The sequence below is a fragment of the Quercus robur genome, chromosome 8 (genome assembly GCF_932294415.1).
Source record: "Quercus robur chromosome 8, dhQueRobu3.1, whole genome shotgun sequence".
Lineage (NCBI taxonomy): Eukaryota > Viridiplantae > Streptophyta > Magnoliopsida > Fagales > Fagaceae > Quercus > Quercus robur.
This window is the reverse complement of record NC_065541.1, coordinates 65775378-65792589: the sequence shown is the minus strand read 5'-3', so window position 1 is coordinate 65792589 and position 17212 is coordinate 65775378. Positions and strand designations below refer to the sequence as shown.

The window sequence follows — 17212 nt, the reverse complement described above, 5'->3', positions numbered from 1 at the left end:
ATTTTTTATACACAATTTTAGATCATAAAAATTTGAAATTTTAACATTTGTTTAATGAGATAGCGACTAGTCTTGGATCTTTTTGAAAGTTTACATGCATGAAGAATATAATAAGAACATGCAATTTAAGCATTAGATTTTCAAAATTCACATTCAATATAGAAATAAATGAGGAGTTTGTAGAGTTTCTCTTGAAACTATTTTGAAGAGAAACTTTGTTCAACCCACATCCTAGTTCATTTTCACATGGTACTATCTTACATCAAGCTCTGAATACGGTTTCAAATCAATAAGATATAGCAAGTTCGGCTCCACCGAATGTCCCATGGACAACACACCAAAGCTAATTCCTTCCTGCAATCTTATCTACCTCTCTACTCTATAGACCCCACTCAAAAAAGGTTCTCATCATCTTCATCCACAGAACCAGGTTTCACTTATAATAGTTGTACAACTCATAATGTGTCACTCTTTTTGTGAAAGATACTCGACAGGTATCAAAATATCAATCTCCACGTCCATCATTTCCTAATATTTAAAAAAAAAAAAAAAATTGACACATGATGGCATGAATGTCTACCCTAAATTGAAGTAAGAGAGCTTTCTTTGGAAGAAGAGAGTCTAAAAAGAATCATTATTGACACAACCCAATAATTATCTTAATCTTTTATAGCAGTTAAATTATAGTAATTAAAGTAACATCATTTTTATACAAATCCACCATTATCATGCATCCTTTTTATGAACATCAATCAAACAATACTACATTGGTAATTGTAAAAATTATCATATCTACAATTCTATGCTAATAGTAGTGAGATTTACCACTATCATACATTATTGAAGTAACATTATGTTTATATAGATTCACCACTATCATGCGTTCTTTTTATAAACATCAATAAAAAAAAAAAAAAAAAAAAAAAAACTACATCGGTAATTGTAAAAAATCAAAATTGTAAAAGTTGTGAAAATTATAATATGGTAGACTTGTAAACAAAGAAAAGTTAAAAAGATAGCTAGCCCCAAAAAAATATATATTATAGAGAGAGAAAGTGGTATCTATATCTATCTATCACTCCGCCGAACAGACAGAAAGCATTGCCAAGCTGTTAATATTTTGTTTTGATATTCATTTTTTCCCATAAAGCAATGCCCTGAGAATCTTGGCCCAAATCTTTCACAGTTAGACCAAGAAAAGATACACATGGGCCCCTTACAATAATACTAGTAGTGCATTGTGTGTGCCTTCTCAATCCCCCCATTATTTTTTATCAACCAGTTTTTGTTTAAGTGAAAAAAAATAAAAATAAAATAGTGTGTGTTGCTTATAAGGGATCCCAAAGGTTCATACCCTTCCACATCATATAACCCACTACAACACTCCAAAAAAAAAAACCGGCACAAAATTTTTCATTTCATTCTCTCAAAAACTATAGTCTAAAAAACACAACCCCAACAACAACAACAATATGGGTAGCTCTGTTCATGTCAAAGAGGCTGTTTTGGTCACACCCTTTGAGCCAACACCAGCTCGTGTTCTCACTCTTTCACCCATTGATTCCCAGCTCTTCCTTCGTTTCACTATCGAGTACCTCTTTGTGTATAGGGCTAGTAATTCTGGTCTAGACCAAGGTGTGATCACTGCACGTATTAAGGGTGCACTGGCTAAAGCCTTGGTTCCATACTACCCTTTTGCAGGTCGAGTCAGGGCTCAGCCAGATGGTTCGAGCCTAGAGGTGGTGTGTCGAGCCCAGGGTGCGTTGTTCATTGAAGCAATGTCTGATCGGTTCACGCTTAGTGAGTTCGAGAAGGCACCAAAATACGTGACCCAATGGAGGAAACTGCTGTCTGTCTACGTGGCAGATGTTCTCAAAGGGGCCCCACCTCTTGTAGTCCAGCTGACGTGGCTAAAAGATGGCTCGGCGGCTGTGGGTGTTGGAATCAACCATTGTTTGTGTGACGGAATTGGCAGCGCCGAGTTTCTCAACTCGTTCGCCGAGTTGGCCTCTGGGAATCGCGGGCTCGCCGAGTTGAGACCTAAACCCGTTTGGGATCGCCATCTTTTCGACCCGGTGAGGAATTTACACGATTACTCAGTGAGCCATCCCGAGTTCAACCGAGTCCCGGACCTTTGTGGGTTCATGAATCGGTTCTCCAACGAAAGACTCGCTCCCACCTCAGTCATTTTCGATAAGATAAGCCTCAACGAGCTCAAGACTTTAGCTGCTTCCACGAGTCGACCCAGTGAGTTATCATACACGTCATTCGAGGTTCTCTCAGCCCACGTGTGGAGGAGCTGGGCTAGGGCTTTAAATTTACCTTCAAACCAAGTGCTGAAGGTACTATTCAGCGTAAACATTCGTAACCGAGTCAAGCCGAGTCTACCCAGTGGATACTACGGCAACGCGTTCGTACTAGGGTGCGCACAAACCAGCGTGAAAGACCTAGTCGAAAAGGGGTTAGGCTATGCCACAACGTTAATCAAAAGAGCCAAAGATAGAGTGGACACCGAGTACGTGAAAAGCGTGGTGGAATCGGTGGGCGAGTCGAGAGCGAGTCCTGACTCAGTGGGTGTACTCATCGTGTCACAATGGTCAAGGCTGGGTTTAGAAAAGGTTGACTTTGGGTTGGGAAGACCTATTCATGTGGGACCCATTTGCTGTGATAGGTACTGTTTGTTATTACCGGTGTTTGATCAAAGGGACGCAGTGAAAGTAATGGTAGCTGTCCCCACTAGTGGCGTTGACAAGTACAATTACTTGGTCCGAAATCCATACAAGTGAGAAGCACTGGATTGTAATTTCATCACATTGACTTTTTGTTATTTGTTTGACCTCTTTTTTTTTTTCTTTTAAATATAAATTCGATTCCTAAAATCCCCAACTTTGGTCCAAGAGGCAAGAGAGTAATTCCCAATTTACTTCCATACTATGAACCTTTTAATCTCTCTTTTTTCTCAAACCAACGTGGTGATTGATCACATTCACACACCCAAAGTTAATAATTTGTGTCTTATCAAAAAAAGAAAAAGTTAATAATTTGTGTGCCTAGCCTTTTACTTGATGACCCTTTAGCATTGCCACGAAGCTTCTTCAATTTTTAGTGGAACATTGAGTATGTTCTAATCAATCTTTGTTTATTATTTTTTTTCCCCACAACTTGTTTATTTGATTAGATCTGCCTTTGGCTAAGTACAAAGTTCAAGAGCATCTTGGCTTTTTTAATTGATGCCTAAAGCATTTGCTGGTGTATTTACTATTGCCTTGAAATTAAGCAGAAGTTCATCAAAAAGAAATTAAGCAGTGAATAGCACATCATGATCAGTTCACATGTTCCATGAGTCTAAACAGTTTAATATTTGGGGCAAAAAATGCTCTTTTTAACAACTATGACAAACATGGTCAAGAAAATCCCCATTTGATTTCTAGATTTTGAAAATTTGATTCCCTATGACATTATTAAAAAAATATATATGTACCTATTTATCCGCAGGCTGATAAGGACATGGCCCATGGGATACAGACCCCTTGCCTGCCACAAATGCGAGGAATTGAAGCCCTCCTATGCCACAAGCAGGCAAATGAGAAAGTTCATATTTTGATGTGATTGGAGTAAGTGAGGGACAATCATTTCAGATAAACTCATCATTAATATTACTTTTTAAGATAGATGGATAGAGATCACTGTATACTCTTGGTGTGATGATCACTCCATAAGTATGAGTGCTTGTGGAGTGTGGGGAACAAGGACCGAGGTTCAAGTCTCTAAGAGGAAGCTACACACACGTATACACTTAAATTAGGTTAGAGTAGAAATTCTATCTTGTATAAAAAAAAAAAAATAAAAGATAGATGGATAGAGAAATTTACCAAACAAATACAAATAAAGTTTTTTGATTTCTCCAATTTTATTAATACAATTTAATGTTTTTTTTTTTTGTATGCACAAGTTACACACAGTAACAAACTAATAAAAGATCCATTGAGCACCACTTAGAATCATTGTATGGCCTCATCATTCAATGTCCTTTCACCATTACCATTATGTCACTCACAATCTGGCCTCTCAACGTTTCAAAGTTAGGATCCATGTCCACCAGTGACATTTAAAATGTACACTTGATCAATCCTTCCAAATTCATTAAAATACTTGAAGTGGATAACCACAATTTCACTCATTTTATCTCTACACTTATTGACCGCATTTGGAGGATCCGATTTTCTTTTTCTTTTTTTGTTGCACGTATCACTACAGAGCCTAGATATGCAGCAAAATCCATCAACAAGCTCTATTAAGAGCACCTCATAGCATTGACAGACTTGTAGTACCACATGGCTTCTTCATTGCAACCTCTAGTAGGTTGGATGAAAATAAATTCCGACATTGCTTTCTGACCTGCCTTTTTTATGGTTGGTGCTATTGATAGAAATGATGTGGTAGACCTCCTTTTTGCCTCCTATAGGCTATAGGTCCTTTGATTCCTTTGATTGGTGAAACCCAAGCTGCCCTTTTGGCCCTCAAGTTGGTAGTGCACCACCAACACTTTTTTTTTTGTTAAAAGGAGACTCCTTCCAAGTCATAGAAGCTCTCAACCAGCTACCATCTGTTAGGCATTTTTAAATTCTCTACATTTTTAGGATTTTTGTTTTATTAATAAATATATTAATTATTCCGTCTACAACTTTACTTGTTAGACAACTTATTGTAAGTGAGATAGGCCTATAAACATCCATTCTCTTTCTGCTTGGATTTTCACCCCGGGTTCTAAAGATGGGTTTGGGCCCTTCCTCTCTTTTGTCTTAATATACACTGTAATTTGTATTTGACCCAAAAAAAGGTTGAAGGCCATATAAGTTGTGAATGTAGAGACTTGGGAATATTCTTTGGGCCTATATTGGGCTAATATCTTGAATAATTTCATAAAACACTGGAAGGTCAGGCAGTCAGCCCCTTTCCCTTTTAGGTCGGGGCCATTGGTCCGAACACACCAAATCTCTATGGCTGAGTTTCCAAAATGGAATGGGCTTTACTGTTGCATGGCCCATAAGTACTAAATCTGACCACAATGTCCATGGATACTTTTTTTTTTTTTTTTTGAGAAACAGGTCCATGGATACAATACAACATATTTACATGGATTGAACCTCATATTATTCCTTTGGGTAGCCATTAATTCATACTCTGCAGCTATGGTTATAGCATGGTGAACTCAGTCTGACTTGCTTGTGCGTATGATGATAAAGTAGGACCCCTTTATTTGACGAATGGACAATGATCAAGACACCTTCAATGACCTTTCAGAGGATTTCTACTTTAAAAAGTAACATTGTATTGCCTAGCTCTTTTGATATGCACCACTTAAGTCTTGACAGTCGACGTCATTGATCATAGTCCAACATTAAATCTTTGAATTTTTTTTTCCTTTATTTATTTATTTATTTAATCTCTATTTGTGTTTCTGAAACACAATTTTTAGACTCATATACCCTAATATTTGAAGGTTATTCCTTTATTTCTTTTGCTCTATCAGACAAATAAATTCGACTTTGTGCCCAATAATTTGTTTGCTCGACAAGCAACTTAAGTCGAGCAAAACAGCTCCAATCTAAGAGCCTCCCCAGGGAATAAACTTGGAATAATTGGCACTTCAAAATCATGGACTATGAGCCCTTTTACATATCTCGAGTAAGAAAGTAACAGGCCCTAACTGCATCACAAATCACAATGCTTACAAACCCAGATGATTCAGATAATAGCACAACTCTCTCACCTGCATGATCATAAGAATGTTTTTAATATCATTTTCATCTTAATGGCTTCAGGTTTCAACCATCTGTAACGCATCACCCTCAATAATAAAATTACTGACACGATCTCCATGATTGCCTTTCTGATTATAATCGTTTTTTTTTTTTTTTTTTTTTTTTTTTTTTGAGAAACAGATTATAATCGTTTTGAATTGATACCAACAACGTAACTATCCTTCTAAATTAAATATTATATGGTTAATTTATAATGTACACGAGACCGAGGTTAAATTACTAGTAAAATCCCATCCTTTTTTCCTCTCATATTAAGGACCAGAGAAATTCTAGTCTCACACGTCTTTACCCACGTGAAAATTGCATTGAAATCAGTGTTATTTTTGAGTGGGTAAAAGTGTGTGGAGCAAAGTGTGTGTAATAAACATTATTCTAAATACTACTTATGCATTTAGGTTATAACCTAAGACCCATATCCGGATAAAGTCATATTTTCATGTTTCGGTTGCTAAAATAGCAATTGAGAGGTTTTTACACTCCCAATGCTAATGCTCTAAATGAAAGTATACAAGTTAGGAAGCACTTAATGCCTTATTAGATGGCTTTTTCATAGAAGTACTTAAAAAAATCAAAATGTACACATATATCAAGAAAAACATTGACAACTACCATAAATTTGTGCATAAAAACCAATGAATTATTGAGAAGTTTTTTCTTTCCCCTTAAATTATATTTTTTGAGTTAATTAGATAAAATAATTTTCATTCATGGACTTAAAAAAAAAAAAAAAATTCACTCATTTTGATTTGCTATAAACTCTATACAAATTTTACACGAAATAGATATTTATGTTAATTATAAGTAATAAATTGATATATTGTGAATATATGTACAAAATTATATAATTTAATCATAATTGTAGGTGTGATAGGCTCAGTAGTATATATCTACATATATGTTAAGCCGGGGGCTCAATCCGAGGACATCTAGTAGTCCAAGGACGGGTAAACAATGTCGTGGGAGTCCGCGTTAACCATAATTGAAGGTGTAATAAGCTCAGTAGTATATATCTACATATATGTTAAACTGGGGGCTTAATCCGAGGACATCTAGTAGTCCAAGGACGGGTAAACGATGTCGTGGGAGTCCATGTTAGTAAATGAAGGGGTGGGGTTGGTCACAAGAGTCCAGGAAGATGGTTCGAGGAGGAATGCCTCCTCAACTGAGCAAAGCAGAGGTCCAAATGTGTGGTCTGCCATCCAAGGCAACATTCCAGGAGATTCTATTGATAAGGATAAACATCAGGAAGGCACAGGACAAAGGGGAACTATGAAATATTTAAGAGAAAGCTACTACCACCGCATTGAATGCTCTGTAGCTAACTCTCTGGCCGCATTAATGTGGAAGTGATACTTAAACAGTATTTTCAGCCTTACAGCTACTACCAAACACTTCAGGAAGGTGCTGATGGGGCAGGAATCAATGTCAGAAACCTGATCTACACGTGGAGGGCGGAGATGAAAGAAGGAGGATAGCATAAAAGAGAAAAAATACCCTGAGGAGAAAAGATCGGAGAACTAAGAGAAAAACACTATAGAAACAAGAGCTAGACTTGTAATCAAATTCAAAAAAAAAAATATATATATACAAGAACTGATCTCCTCAGATTGTGCCAAGGACGATTTTCTTAAGACAAAATTAGTTTATCTTTGCTTTCTTATCATCTGGGCCAACTGTAATTGTTGTCTAACTCATTAAAACCTAATTTTCTAACTCATTCTCTACAAATTCATTATATTGGGCTCTTTGGGCCTAAATCCTTTAACCTTTTGGGCTCAGGGATCAAAATCGTGCCCCTACAATAATTATTATAAGCATTTTTCTATGTATGTTTACACATAAACATTTATTATTATATATAAACCATGTATTTATTTAGAAATATATTATTTTGAAGTTTGACTTATGCAATAGTTGAGCATAAATTCGTTTACTAAATAAATAACATGTTTATCTACCTAAACTTTCATAGCAAAGAAATAAACCACATGTAGTTTATTAGAGTTCAAACACTAGGATACATGGCCCAATCACTTACGGCCACATTGCTAAGTCTTGTAAGCTAAGGCATAAATAAAAGGTTTGCAAAAATAGTGCCTGTTGGGTATTTGTGGTATTCGATAGCCTATTTGCATAATGTTTATTAAAATGTTTAGTTTTTGGAAACTTTTATATTAAAATTTTGACTAAAAAACTAATAATTGGCTTTTAAAAAAAAAAAAATTTAAAGTTATATTATTTGCTAAAATAAAACTAAGGCAGAGGCCAATAAGTGTTTTCCTTTTACTTAAAAAAAAAAAAAAAAACATAATCAATGGAGAATCATGGCTAGACTCAATGGTATACAAAAGGTAGTTGCTGTTAGACCTACCTCTCAACTTCTGGCTCTAGAGAAACAACTTCAAAGGGAGTTGGAAGGCATTATTCATCAGGAAAGAGACATTTGGGCTCTCAAATCAAGAGTAAATTGGTGATTCTAGGGGATAGAAACACGTCATTCTATCATATTTCCACGCTAGTGAAAAGGAAAAGGAATAGGATCTCGCCGTCAAAAATAGTGTTGGTGAATGGCTGTATGAGGAGAGGGAGGTGATGGACTATATCAAAAAAGGCTTTGAGGACCTCTATTCCTCTTCTTTGGCTTACTCTGAGAGATATCCTTCTGGTGCTAACCAATGGCAAGTGACCTTGTCTGAAGAGGAGAGTGAAGCTCTCAACCATGAGGTTTCAGAGGAGGAGATAAAAGGAGCTCTGTGGTCGATGAAACCCTTCAAAGCTCTTGGACCAAATGGGCTTCATGTAGGGTTTTACCAGTGTTTTTGGCTCATGGTGGGGAAATCAGTGGTAGAGGAAATAACAGACATATTCTTGAAGAAGAGAATACCAGAGTACCTTAACCAAGCCCTCATTTCCCTTATCCCAAAGATTAAGGGTCCTGAATCTCTGAGTAATTACCAACCTATAAGCCTTTGTAACACCGTTTATAAGCTAGTCACAAAGATAATAGTTGGTCGGCTAAGGCCTCACCTGGACAAACTAATCTCTCCCCTTCAAATTGCTTTTATCTCAGGTTGGAAAGGAACTGATAACGCAATCATTATTCAGGAACTCATCCATTCCATCAGCAATTCAAAAGGGATGGAAGGCTTTATGGCTATAAAGATTGACCTTGAAATGGCCAATGACAAGTTGGAGTGGGGCTTATAAAGGAAAGGCTTATTTGCATTAATCTTTCGATGGATCTGGTAGAGTTAATTATAAGCTGTATTTCCACAGTCTCAACCTCTGTCCTATTTAATGGGGGGGATGTTGGAACCAATTCAACCTTCTAGGGGTATCAGACAAGGGGACCCATTGTCCCCTTACATTTTCATTCTGTGTATAGATTTTATGGGTCAGCTCATTGAGGGTAAATGCAGAGAGAAGCTATGGAACTTGGTCAAAGCTTCCAGGAATGGTCCGAGTTTCTCCCATCTTTTCTTTGCAGACGACCTAGCTTTGTTTGCTAAAGCAAACCAAGCAAATTGCACTGCCATCCGGGAGGTGATGAATATTTTTGTGAGAATTCTGGGCAATCAGTGAGTGAGTCAAAGTCTAGGGTGTATTTCTCAGCTAACATTGTGTTTGTTTTTAGACCCTTTAAAACACAATTGGATTAACCTAGTTAATTAGTCAAGTGATTACTTAATCCAAATTTCAGATCTAGGTTAACACACAATCATATAATCATATCAATGTTGTACGACACTGAGGTCCCAAGACCCAGATGGGCCCTGGGCTCAGGCCCAATGGCACGGCCCCATCGTCTTAAGCTCTGCTTGAAATTGCCTTCAAAGAATACGAGTTTTGGGCCTCGTCTCCTAAACTATGCTCGGCATAAAACTTCCCGAACGGTCAGTGAAACCTTGTCCAGGCATACCATAGGATGCTCGGGGAACATCACTACCGAGCAAATTCATCTGAGTTGGAACCAAGTTCCAAGGCCATAATCGTTACACTCCACTCTCACCTAAACATCCACTTATAACAGATAATATTGGATCTCCAATTGCACTAACAATGGCAGTAATCATGATCTCCCCACTAACTTAAAGCTATAAATAGAAGAAGTTGGGGAAGAAGAAGAGGTTCAGAAAAAAGAGAGAGAAAAAACAGTTATTTAGAAAGAGAGGAAGAATATTACTTTGAGTTTCTGTGCCGAGAACGACCCAAAGTAGGAAATCCTGAAGCCCACTTTATAAATGAATTGTGAGCCCAAGTGAGGTCGAGCCCAACAGTCTCATTTCAGGCTTGCACAAATGTAAAGTGCGGAATATAAAGAATACAAAGATATGATAACCCAAAAAACCAAACCGGTAAAAACCTAGGGAGGATTTAACCTAACTATCCTTAAGGTAAACTTGAATTCACTATAAAAGAATCGAGGTTTTACAATAGCGACTTAGACCACTAAAATCCTATTGCTACCCACCAGTAGAAAACTTACTGACACGACCACGTGACAGTTCCGAGTCCACAGACTCCTTCTTTCTTGGATTCTCCAGCAAGTACAAGCACTCCTGCTTGTGTATCTGTAAGTTTTTATTACAGCAACTAAATGATCATCAAGCTCTCAATGAAATCTCCTTCTTGATAATCCTAAGCATGTGTGAAGGCAACCACCTCTCCGATCTCATAAGAAATTCACACACACAGTAAATAGAGCAAACTAAAACGTGGCTAGGGTTTTCCCATTTATACTTAGGACAAAACATAAAACCCTACACGTCATTTAGGCTTAGGGCTGAGTTGGAAAAATTTGCAAAAAAACGTTCTGCCTGAATTTCGATCAGTCGAGTCTAATTCCCGATCGATCGAGCCAGGCAAAATCATACTATAACTTCTGCAACAACTCGATTCCAACTTCACATAAAATGCATACACTTTGAGCAAGTCTAAACAAGACTATAAAACCTATTTTGATCATGGTTTGCCAACAATACAAATTAGAGTTCTAATATATTAGTTCCTAAGTACTTAGAACCTAACAAACTCGCCCTTTGACAATCCGTTACAAAGAAAAGCCCATTACACAAATAATGCCCATTATAACAAATCCAACCTAATTACTATCTATCAGTTGCAAGTGTAGACAGCAGTACAACTGAATCAACCTGTATATTTCCTAAAACACTTAAACAAAACGCATAAACGCATGTGTGGAAAATACAAGTAAAACACAACTAACTTCTTGATTTCACATAAAACAAAATAAAGACATATATCATGAATAACTCATACATATAAATCAATAAGCAGTGAAACAAGAAACATATAAACAAAAACAATGTATCTCCCCCTATCAAAAAATACATCAAGAGCCAAAAAAGGTAAATACACAATGAAGCACCTAGATATAATCTAAATAACTCCACAAGCTCCAAAGCATAAAAAACTCCCTCTAAAACAAAAATCTCCTCTACAAAGTACACAAAATATACTCCCCTTTATTGTGACAGAATGCCAAAGGGCACTCAGAATCCATCATCAAAAGGAGGTGGCAAAGAAGAACGTCAAAGGTGCTCTAGATCAGCTCTCAAAGCACGAATCTCATCAAGCATGTCCACCAAAAGCTTACCATGAGCCGCCTGAACCGTCATGACAGTCTCCAACGTACGTCGAATGTCAAAATCATTCGAAGTAGATGGTGGAGGAACAGCAGCAGCAGCAGCGGCATCAACAGGATCAGCAGACGCCTCACCAGAAGTAGTTCTTATAGCAAAAAGAGGAGGAGGGGGTGCGGTATCAGAAGGATCAACTCTACAGCGTTTAGAGTTCAATCTCAACTGAGCAGCCTTCTGCCAAAGAAAGGTGACACCTATGGGAGCTACAATATGAACAGACTCAGAAGCAGGGAAATCCTTTAACCCTAAATGTAACAAAATCCGATGAATGAAAACTAGAAAGAAAAGAGCGTGACCAGTGGAGGCACTCCTATGAACTTCGTTCAAAGAATGAAGAAACAAATGAGGGAAACTAATAGAAGCATCCGTGTCAAGAGCGTACAAAAACACACATGGCTCAATAAGGATGGCGTGAAGATGAGAGATAGGTCACAAAGAATGACAAGCTATCTTAAAGAAAAGATAATGAATCTCAGTGAGCTCAGCAGTGATGATCCTAGGATCAGAACCCCACTGGATGGAAGACCCAGTGATGTATGACATGACGTCATCCAAGAGAGGAGACTCATCATAAGGATAGACAGGGTCCTGGACCACGGGTATCCTAAGAGCAACAGCCACTACCAAAGGGATAATGGTGAACTCTACACCTCGTATCCAACATTTAACTAGAGTGTTGGAATCATAGACGTGGATAGAGAGGTTCGAATAGAACTCTCTAATCAGGATAGCAAGAGGAGGATGGTCTATATCCAAAAGAGGCAACCAACCCTTACGCTCAAAATTAGCCCTAATGGCAGGATCAAGCTCATCTAACAACACCTGACGCTCAGCCCAAATTTTTCTCCTAAGGTTTAGCTTCAAATACTTCTCCTCGTTTTTCAGGCTCAAAAACCTCTCACTATCAAAAGGTGGGTTAGAAGAAGTGGAGGCATCCCTATTGGCTCTAGTTTTCCTAGGCATGGTGCTGAGGAAAGGACAAGGCACACAGAAAAAAACTAAAAGGAACAAAAAGAAAAACCAAGGGCAGACTGTAAGTTAGCACAAAAAAATATAGAAATAACAATCTATATGATGCATGAATAGATAAATGTTATGATGCATGCTCTAATGCAGTGAGAATATGTTCAATTTATGTTCAAATTCACAAAATTGGCTTGAGCATAGAGTTTCTAACAAAAAAAAACCCCAAAATTTGACAAACCATTTGTACAATTTTTAGAAAATTGACTAATTGATCATTAAACAAGATAGATAACACCAAATAATGATCAAATAGATCAATTTAACAAGCCAATTTCATCAAATTAGACCTAATTGAACAAAATCCCCAAATCGGGTTCTCACAATTCACCAAATTGATCAAATTAAACCATCAAGATCAGTTATATAACAACTTATAACAAAAACCCATTGATCAATTTCAAGAAATATGGCTTGAATCAACAAAAATCCCAAAATCTAAGAGGTTCGAAATTTTCCCAAAAAAGCATAATTTAATGCATGAAAACATAAAATAAATGAAAAAGAAGGGGCAAAAGAGTCTTACCGGCCTTGTAGAAGTAAAACCTTGCAAAAAGTTGTGAGGAAAACGAAAAAAAATCTTGCTTGGAGCCTTTGACCGACCGAATAGAGAGAGAAAGAGTTTGAAAAAGTGTATGAACACATGAGAAAATCAGTTTTTTTAAAACTCTCTATACGATTTTCGACTGATCGAAAATTAGATTCAATCGGTCGAAAATGCTTCGATTGATCCAACACCAATCGAGCACCGATCGAAACAGACAAAGACTCATAGCAAATTTTAATCGCAATTTTGATCAATCGAAAACAGGTTTGATCGGTCGAAATTCTGGAAAAATCAGTTTTTTAAAAAAATACAGCATTTTTATGCAAAAACTCCTCAAAGCATTGAATTTTATGAATAAAATGCATGAGTATGAGATGAAATGCTTTTTCAAAAACACTTATTTTGAATCCAGTTTTCCCAAAATTAAAATTTTCAATCAAGACTCTTATATTTTCAAGCATCAAACATGTTTTGCAAAAACTCAAGGAATTTTCAAACTTGGTTGGCCAAACCAAAATCACACACAATAGCATGTACAAAGTTTAACAAAGAGAAGCTTGTGTAGTGTGTGCAATTAGCAAAAGTTTGAGATATATGTGGGGTGATATGTGAATAGAAATCAATCACAGTTTCTACAAAATTCATCACATGAATTTGAAAGTCACTATCACCTAGAGAGTTACATCATATAACTCCTACATCTCCTAGAAAACAAACTTGCAATCTTGTATATATATTTTTTAAATTTGCCTCATATTGTACACACCAATTTTATTTAGAATAGAATTCATTATAGCCTAATAATGTACACACCAATTTTAATTATTTAAGTTGAGGCTACACCTTATATTCTTTTTGTGCATGTGCTACACTCTCTTAAGCACAAAATCTTACGATATGCACTAAGGTGTTCATGATTGGCTAGTAAACAGTGGTGAGATGGTTATTTATGCCTTTCTCTTAGGATTTTTTAGTCCTTACAATCAAAAGCATGTGACTTCAAGATCAAAATCATGTGATCAACAACTATAAACATCTTTTCCACACAATATGCACTACAAAGTTTCAACTAGTAAAGTGTAATAAATAAGCTTATCCAAGCTAAATAAGGTACATAGACATGTTATGTAAAGATAAATTGGCTAACCTTGATTCCAAATCCAAGAAAATAATGCAAAACACAATTTGCTTCCCTTTTCTTTTCTTTTCTTTTTTTTAAATTTTGAAAAGAAGAAACAAAAACGGTCCTAGAATGAAATGTATGAATGTTATGTAATGCAAGTCCTAAAAACAAAAAGAAAACAAAAAAAAAAAAACAACAAATAACAATGGTCACAAAAGGTAGAGTAATGAAGCACAAAAACCATGTCAGAAAGACTCAATTTGATTGAGCCTTATCCAAAACCTTTTAGATGCACCTCGAGCATTGAAGTTCTCATTCACATGAAAATGATTACCAACTCCATGATTGGAATAAAGGTTCAGAGCCTTTATCAATTCACCAATAAGTACCATAGGATCTTGTGCTTGAGGCACAGGTACTTTTAGTTTGTTTGCTCGCTTAACAGCTTACAGCTTGTAACAGTTTGGACGAATGTGCCCAGACTTTCCACAAAAATGACAAACTCATGCAAACTTATCACGTGTCTTGCCATTAGGAGGAAGAAGCCTTAGGTTTAGATTCATGAAGATCAACCCTAATCTTCCTAGGAGGTGTAACTTCTATAGATTTAGCCTCACTCACAGAGAGTTTGACAACCTCACTCACATGGGGTTCCGAAGAAGAAGAAGGAACAAAGTTTGTAGAAAGGGGTGCAGGCACAGAGATACTTTCTACAAAACCTAAGCCAGTTTTTTCAGAAGGAGACTTTTGAACACTCAACAAGTGATCAAGTTTGGAACTTGCAGACCTATTAGTTTGTTCTTTAGCAACAAATAGTTCATGTTTCAAATTCTTAATTTTTTTCAAGCAAAAGCATGTTCTCAAACTTCACATTATTCAAAAGTTCAGTAGCAACAAATAAATTCACAAGCAAATTATTCTTATCAAGTTCAAGAGATGCAATTTTCTTCAAACCTAATTCAACACTCATAGCATCATTTGCAACAACTTTGCAAAGTTTATTGTAGGCTTCTTGAATATCTACATCCTCAAAGAATTCTCCATCAGAAGTGTTCTCTTCAACAGACAAGCTTTCATTGACTACAGCAATAACAGAAAAAGCAATAAAGTTTCTATCCTCGTCACAACCAGACTCATTATCAGAAACTTCATCATCACTAAGGGTTATAGCCATAGTCTTACCCTTGGACCTCAAGTATGTAGAACATTTAGATTTCATATGACCATACCCTTGACATCCAAAACATTGAGAACCCATAGAATTATTAGAAGATTAACCTACTTTTTCTCTAGGTTTTTCAGTATTGTTAACCTTAGGGGGATCGTTCTTCCTAAAGTTTCTAGGTTCAGCAATGTTCGTACCTTTTGCCCTTCTGTTGTTATTTATAAGGAAATTCCTAAAGTTCTTGGCAAGGTAAGCAATCTCTGTAACAGAGAGCTCATCATCAAACCCACTAACATCAACATCATCAATTGGCTTAAGAGCCATTGATTTGGATTTGCTAGTTTTGGGTAGGTCCGACTCATAAGACTGAAAAGATACTTCAAGTTCATCAACAAGGATGGAGTCCACATCCTTGCTCTCAGTGATGGCAGTCACTTTGGGTCTAAAATTTTCAGTTAAAGATTTAAGAATCTTCCTAACAATTTTAGGTTGATCATAGATTTCACCCAAATTATAAGCAGAATTAACAATATCATTAAACTTAGCAAAGAATTCATCAAAAGATTCATTATCAGACATCCTAATGCTTTCAAATCTAGTTGTTAATTGCTGTAACATATTGATTTTAACTGCCTTCATGCACAGTCTAGAGGATATTCCAAGCAGTGTGAGCAATCACAACATTAGAAATTCTCTTAAATTTCTCCATAGAAACAGCATTAAAAATAGCATTCATAGTTTTGCTATTAAAAACGGCTGCTTCTTTCTAAGAAGTTTGCCATTCACTCACAGGAGTAATGAGCTTCTCCCATCCGTATTCAACGGAGTTCCAAACTCTCTCATCAATAGATTTCAGGAATGCTTTCATCCTTACTTTCCAATAATCATAATTATTCCCATCAAAGTGAGGAGGAATAATCAGAGAGTGTCCGTGTTCCATGAAAACAGGGGCCAAGGATCAGCTCAGAGATCAAAAGATCTACAACAAAAGAGCTACCCGCTCTGTACCACCTGTTTGTTTTTAAACCCCTTAAAACACAATTGGATTAACCTAGTTAATTAGCCAAGTGATTACTTAGTCCAAATTTCAGATCTAGATTAACACACAATCATATAATCATATCAATGTAAAGTGATAAAGAACACGAAGATATGATGACCCAAGAAACCAAACTGGTAAAAACCTGGGGAGGATTTAACCTAACTATCCTCAAGGTAAATTTGAATCTACTATGAAAGAATCAAAGTTTTACAATAGCGACTTAAACCACTGACATCCTATTGCTACTCACCAGTAGAAAACTTACTGACACGACCACGTGACAGCTCCGAGACCACGGACTCCTTCTTTCTTGGATTCTCCAGCAAGTACAAGCACTCCTGCTTATATATCTTTAAGCTTTTATTGCAACAACTAAATGATCATCAAGCTCTTAATGAAATCTCCTTCTTGATAATCCTAAGCATGTGTGAAGGCAACCACCTCTCCAATCTCACAAGAGATTCACACACACAGCAAATAGAGCAATCTAAAACGTGGCTAGGGTTTTCCCTTTTATACTTAGGGCAAAACATAAAATCCTACACGTCATATAGGCTTAGGGCTGAGTTGGAAAAATCTGCAGAAAGACGTTCTGCCCGAATTTCGATCGGTCGAGTCTAATTCTCGATCGATCGAGCCAAGCAAAATCATACTATAACTTCTGCAACAACTCGATTCCAACTTTACATAAAATGCATACACTTTGAGCAAGTCTAAACAAGACTATAAAACCTGTTTTGATCATGGTTTTCCAATAATACAAATTAGAGTTCTAATACATTAGTTCCTAAGTACTTAGAACCTAACACATTGATATGGACAGC

At 36.6% G+C, this 17212-nt stretch overlaps 1 protein-coding gene across 1 annotated transcript; it reads left to right on the top strand.

The window, feature by feature from the left end:
- Positions 1–1276: 1276 nt before the first annotated feature.
- Positions 1277–3718, top strand: LOC126697757 (alcohol acyltransferase 9). Its single transcript, XM_050394850.1, has 2 exons — positions 1277–2782; positions 3496–3718. Exons 1-2 carry the CDS (start codon positions 1473–1475, stop codon positions 3602–3604), a joined length of 1419 nt encoding a protein of 472 aa, XP_050250807.1. The 5' UTR covers positions 1277–1472; the 3' UTR covers positions 3605–3718.
- The last annotated feature ends 13494 nt before the right edge of the window (positions 3719–17212 follow it).

Excerpts from the sequence above, each read along its gene's own strand:
- LOC126697757 (XM_050394850.1), top strand. The coding sequence starts at position 1,473 with ATGGGTAGCTCTGTTCATGTCAAAGAGGCTGTTTTGGTCACACCCTTT. Across the intron at positions 2,783-3,495 it reads TTGGTCCGAAATCCATACAA|GCTGATAAGGACATGGCCCA; the intron begins GTGAGAAGCACT and ends ATTTATCCGCAG.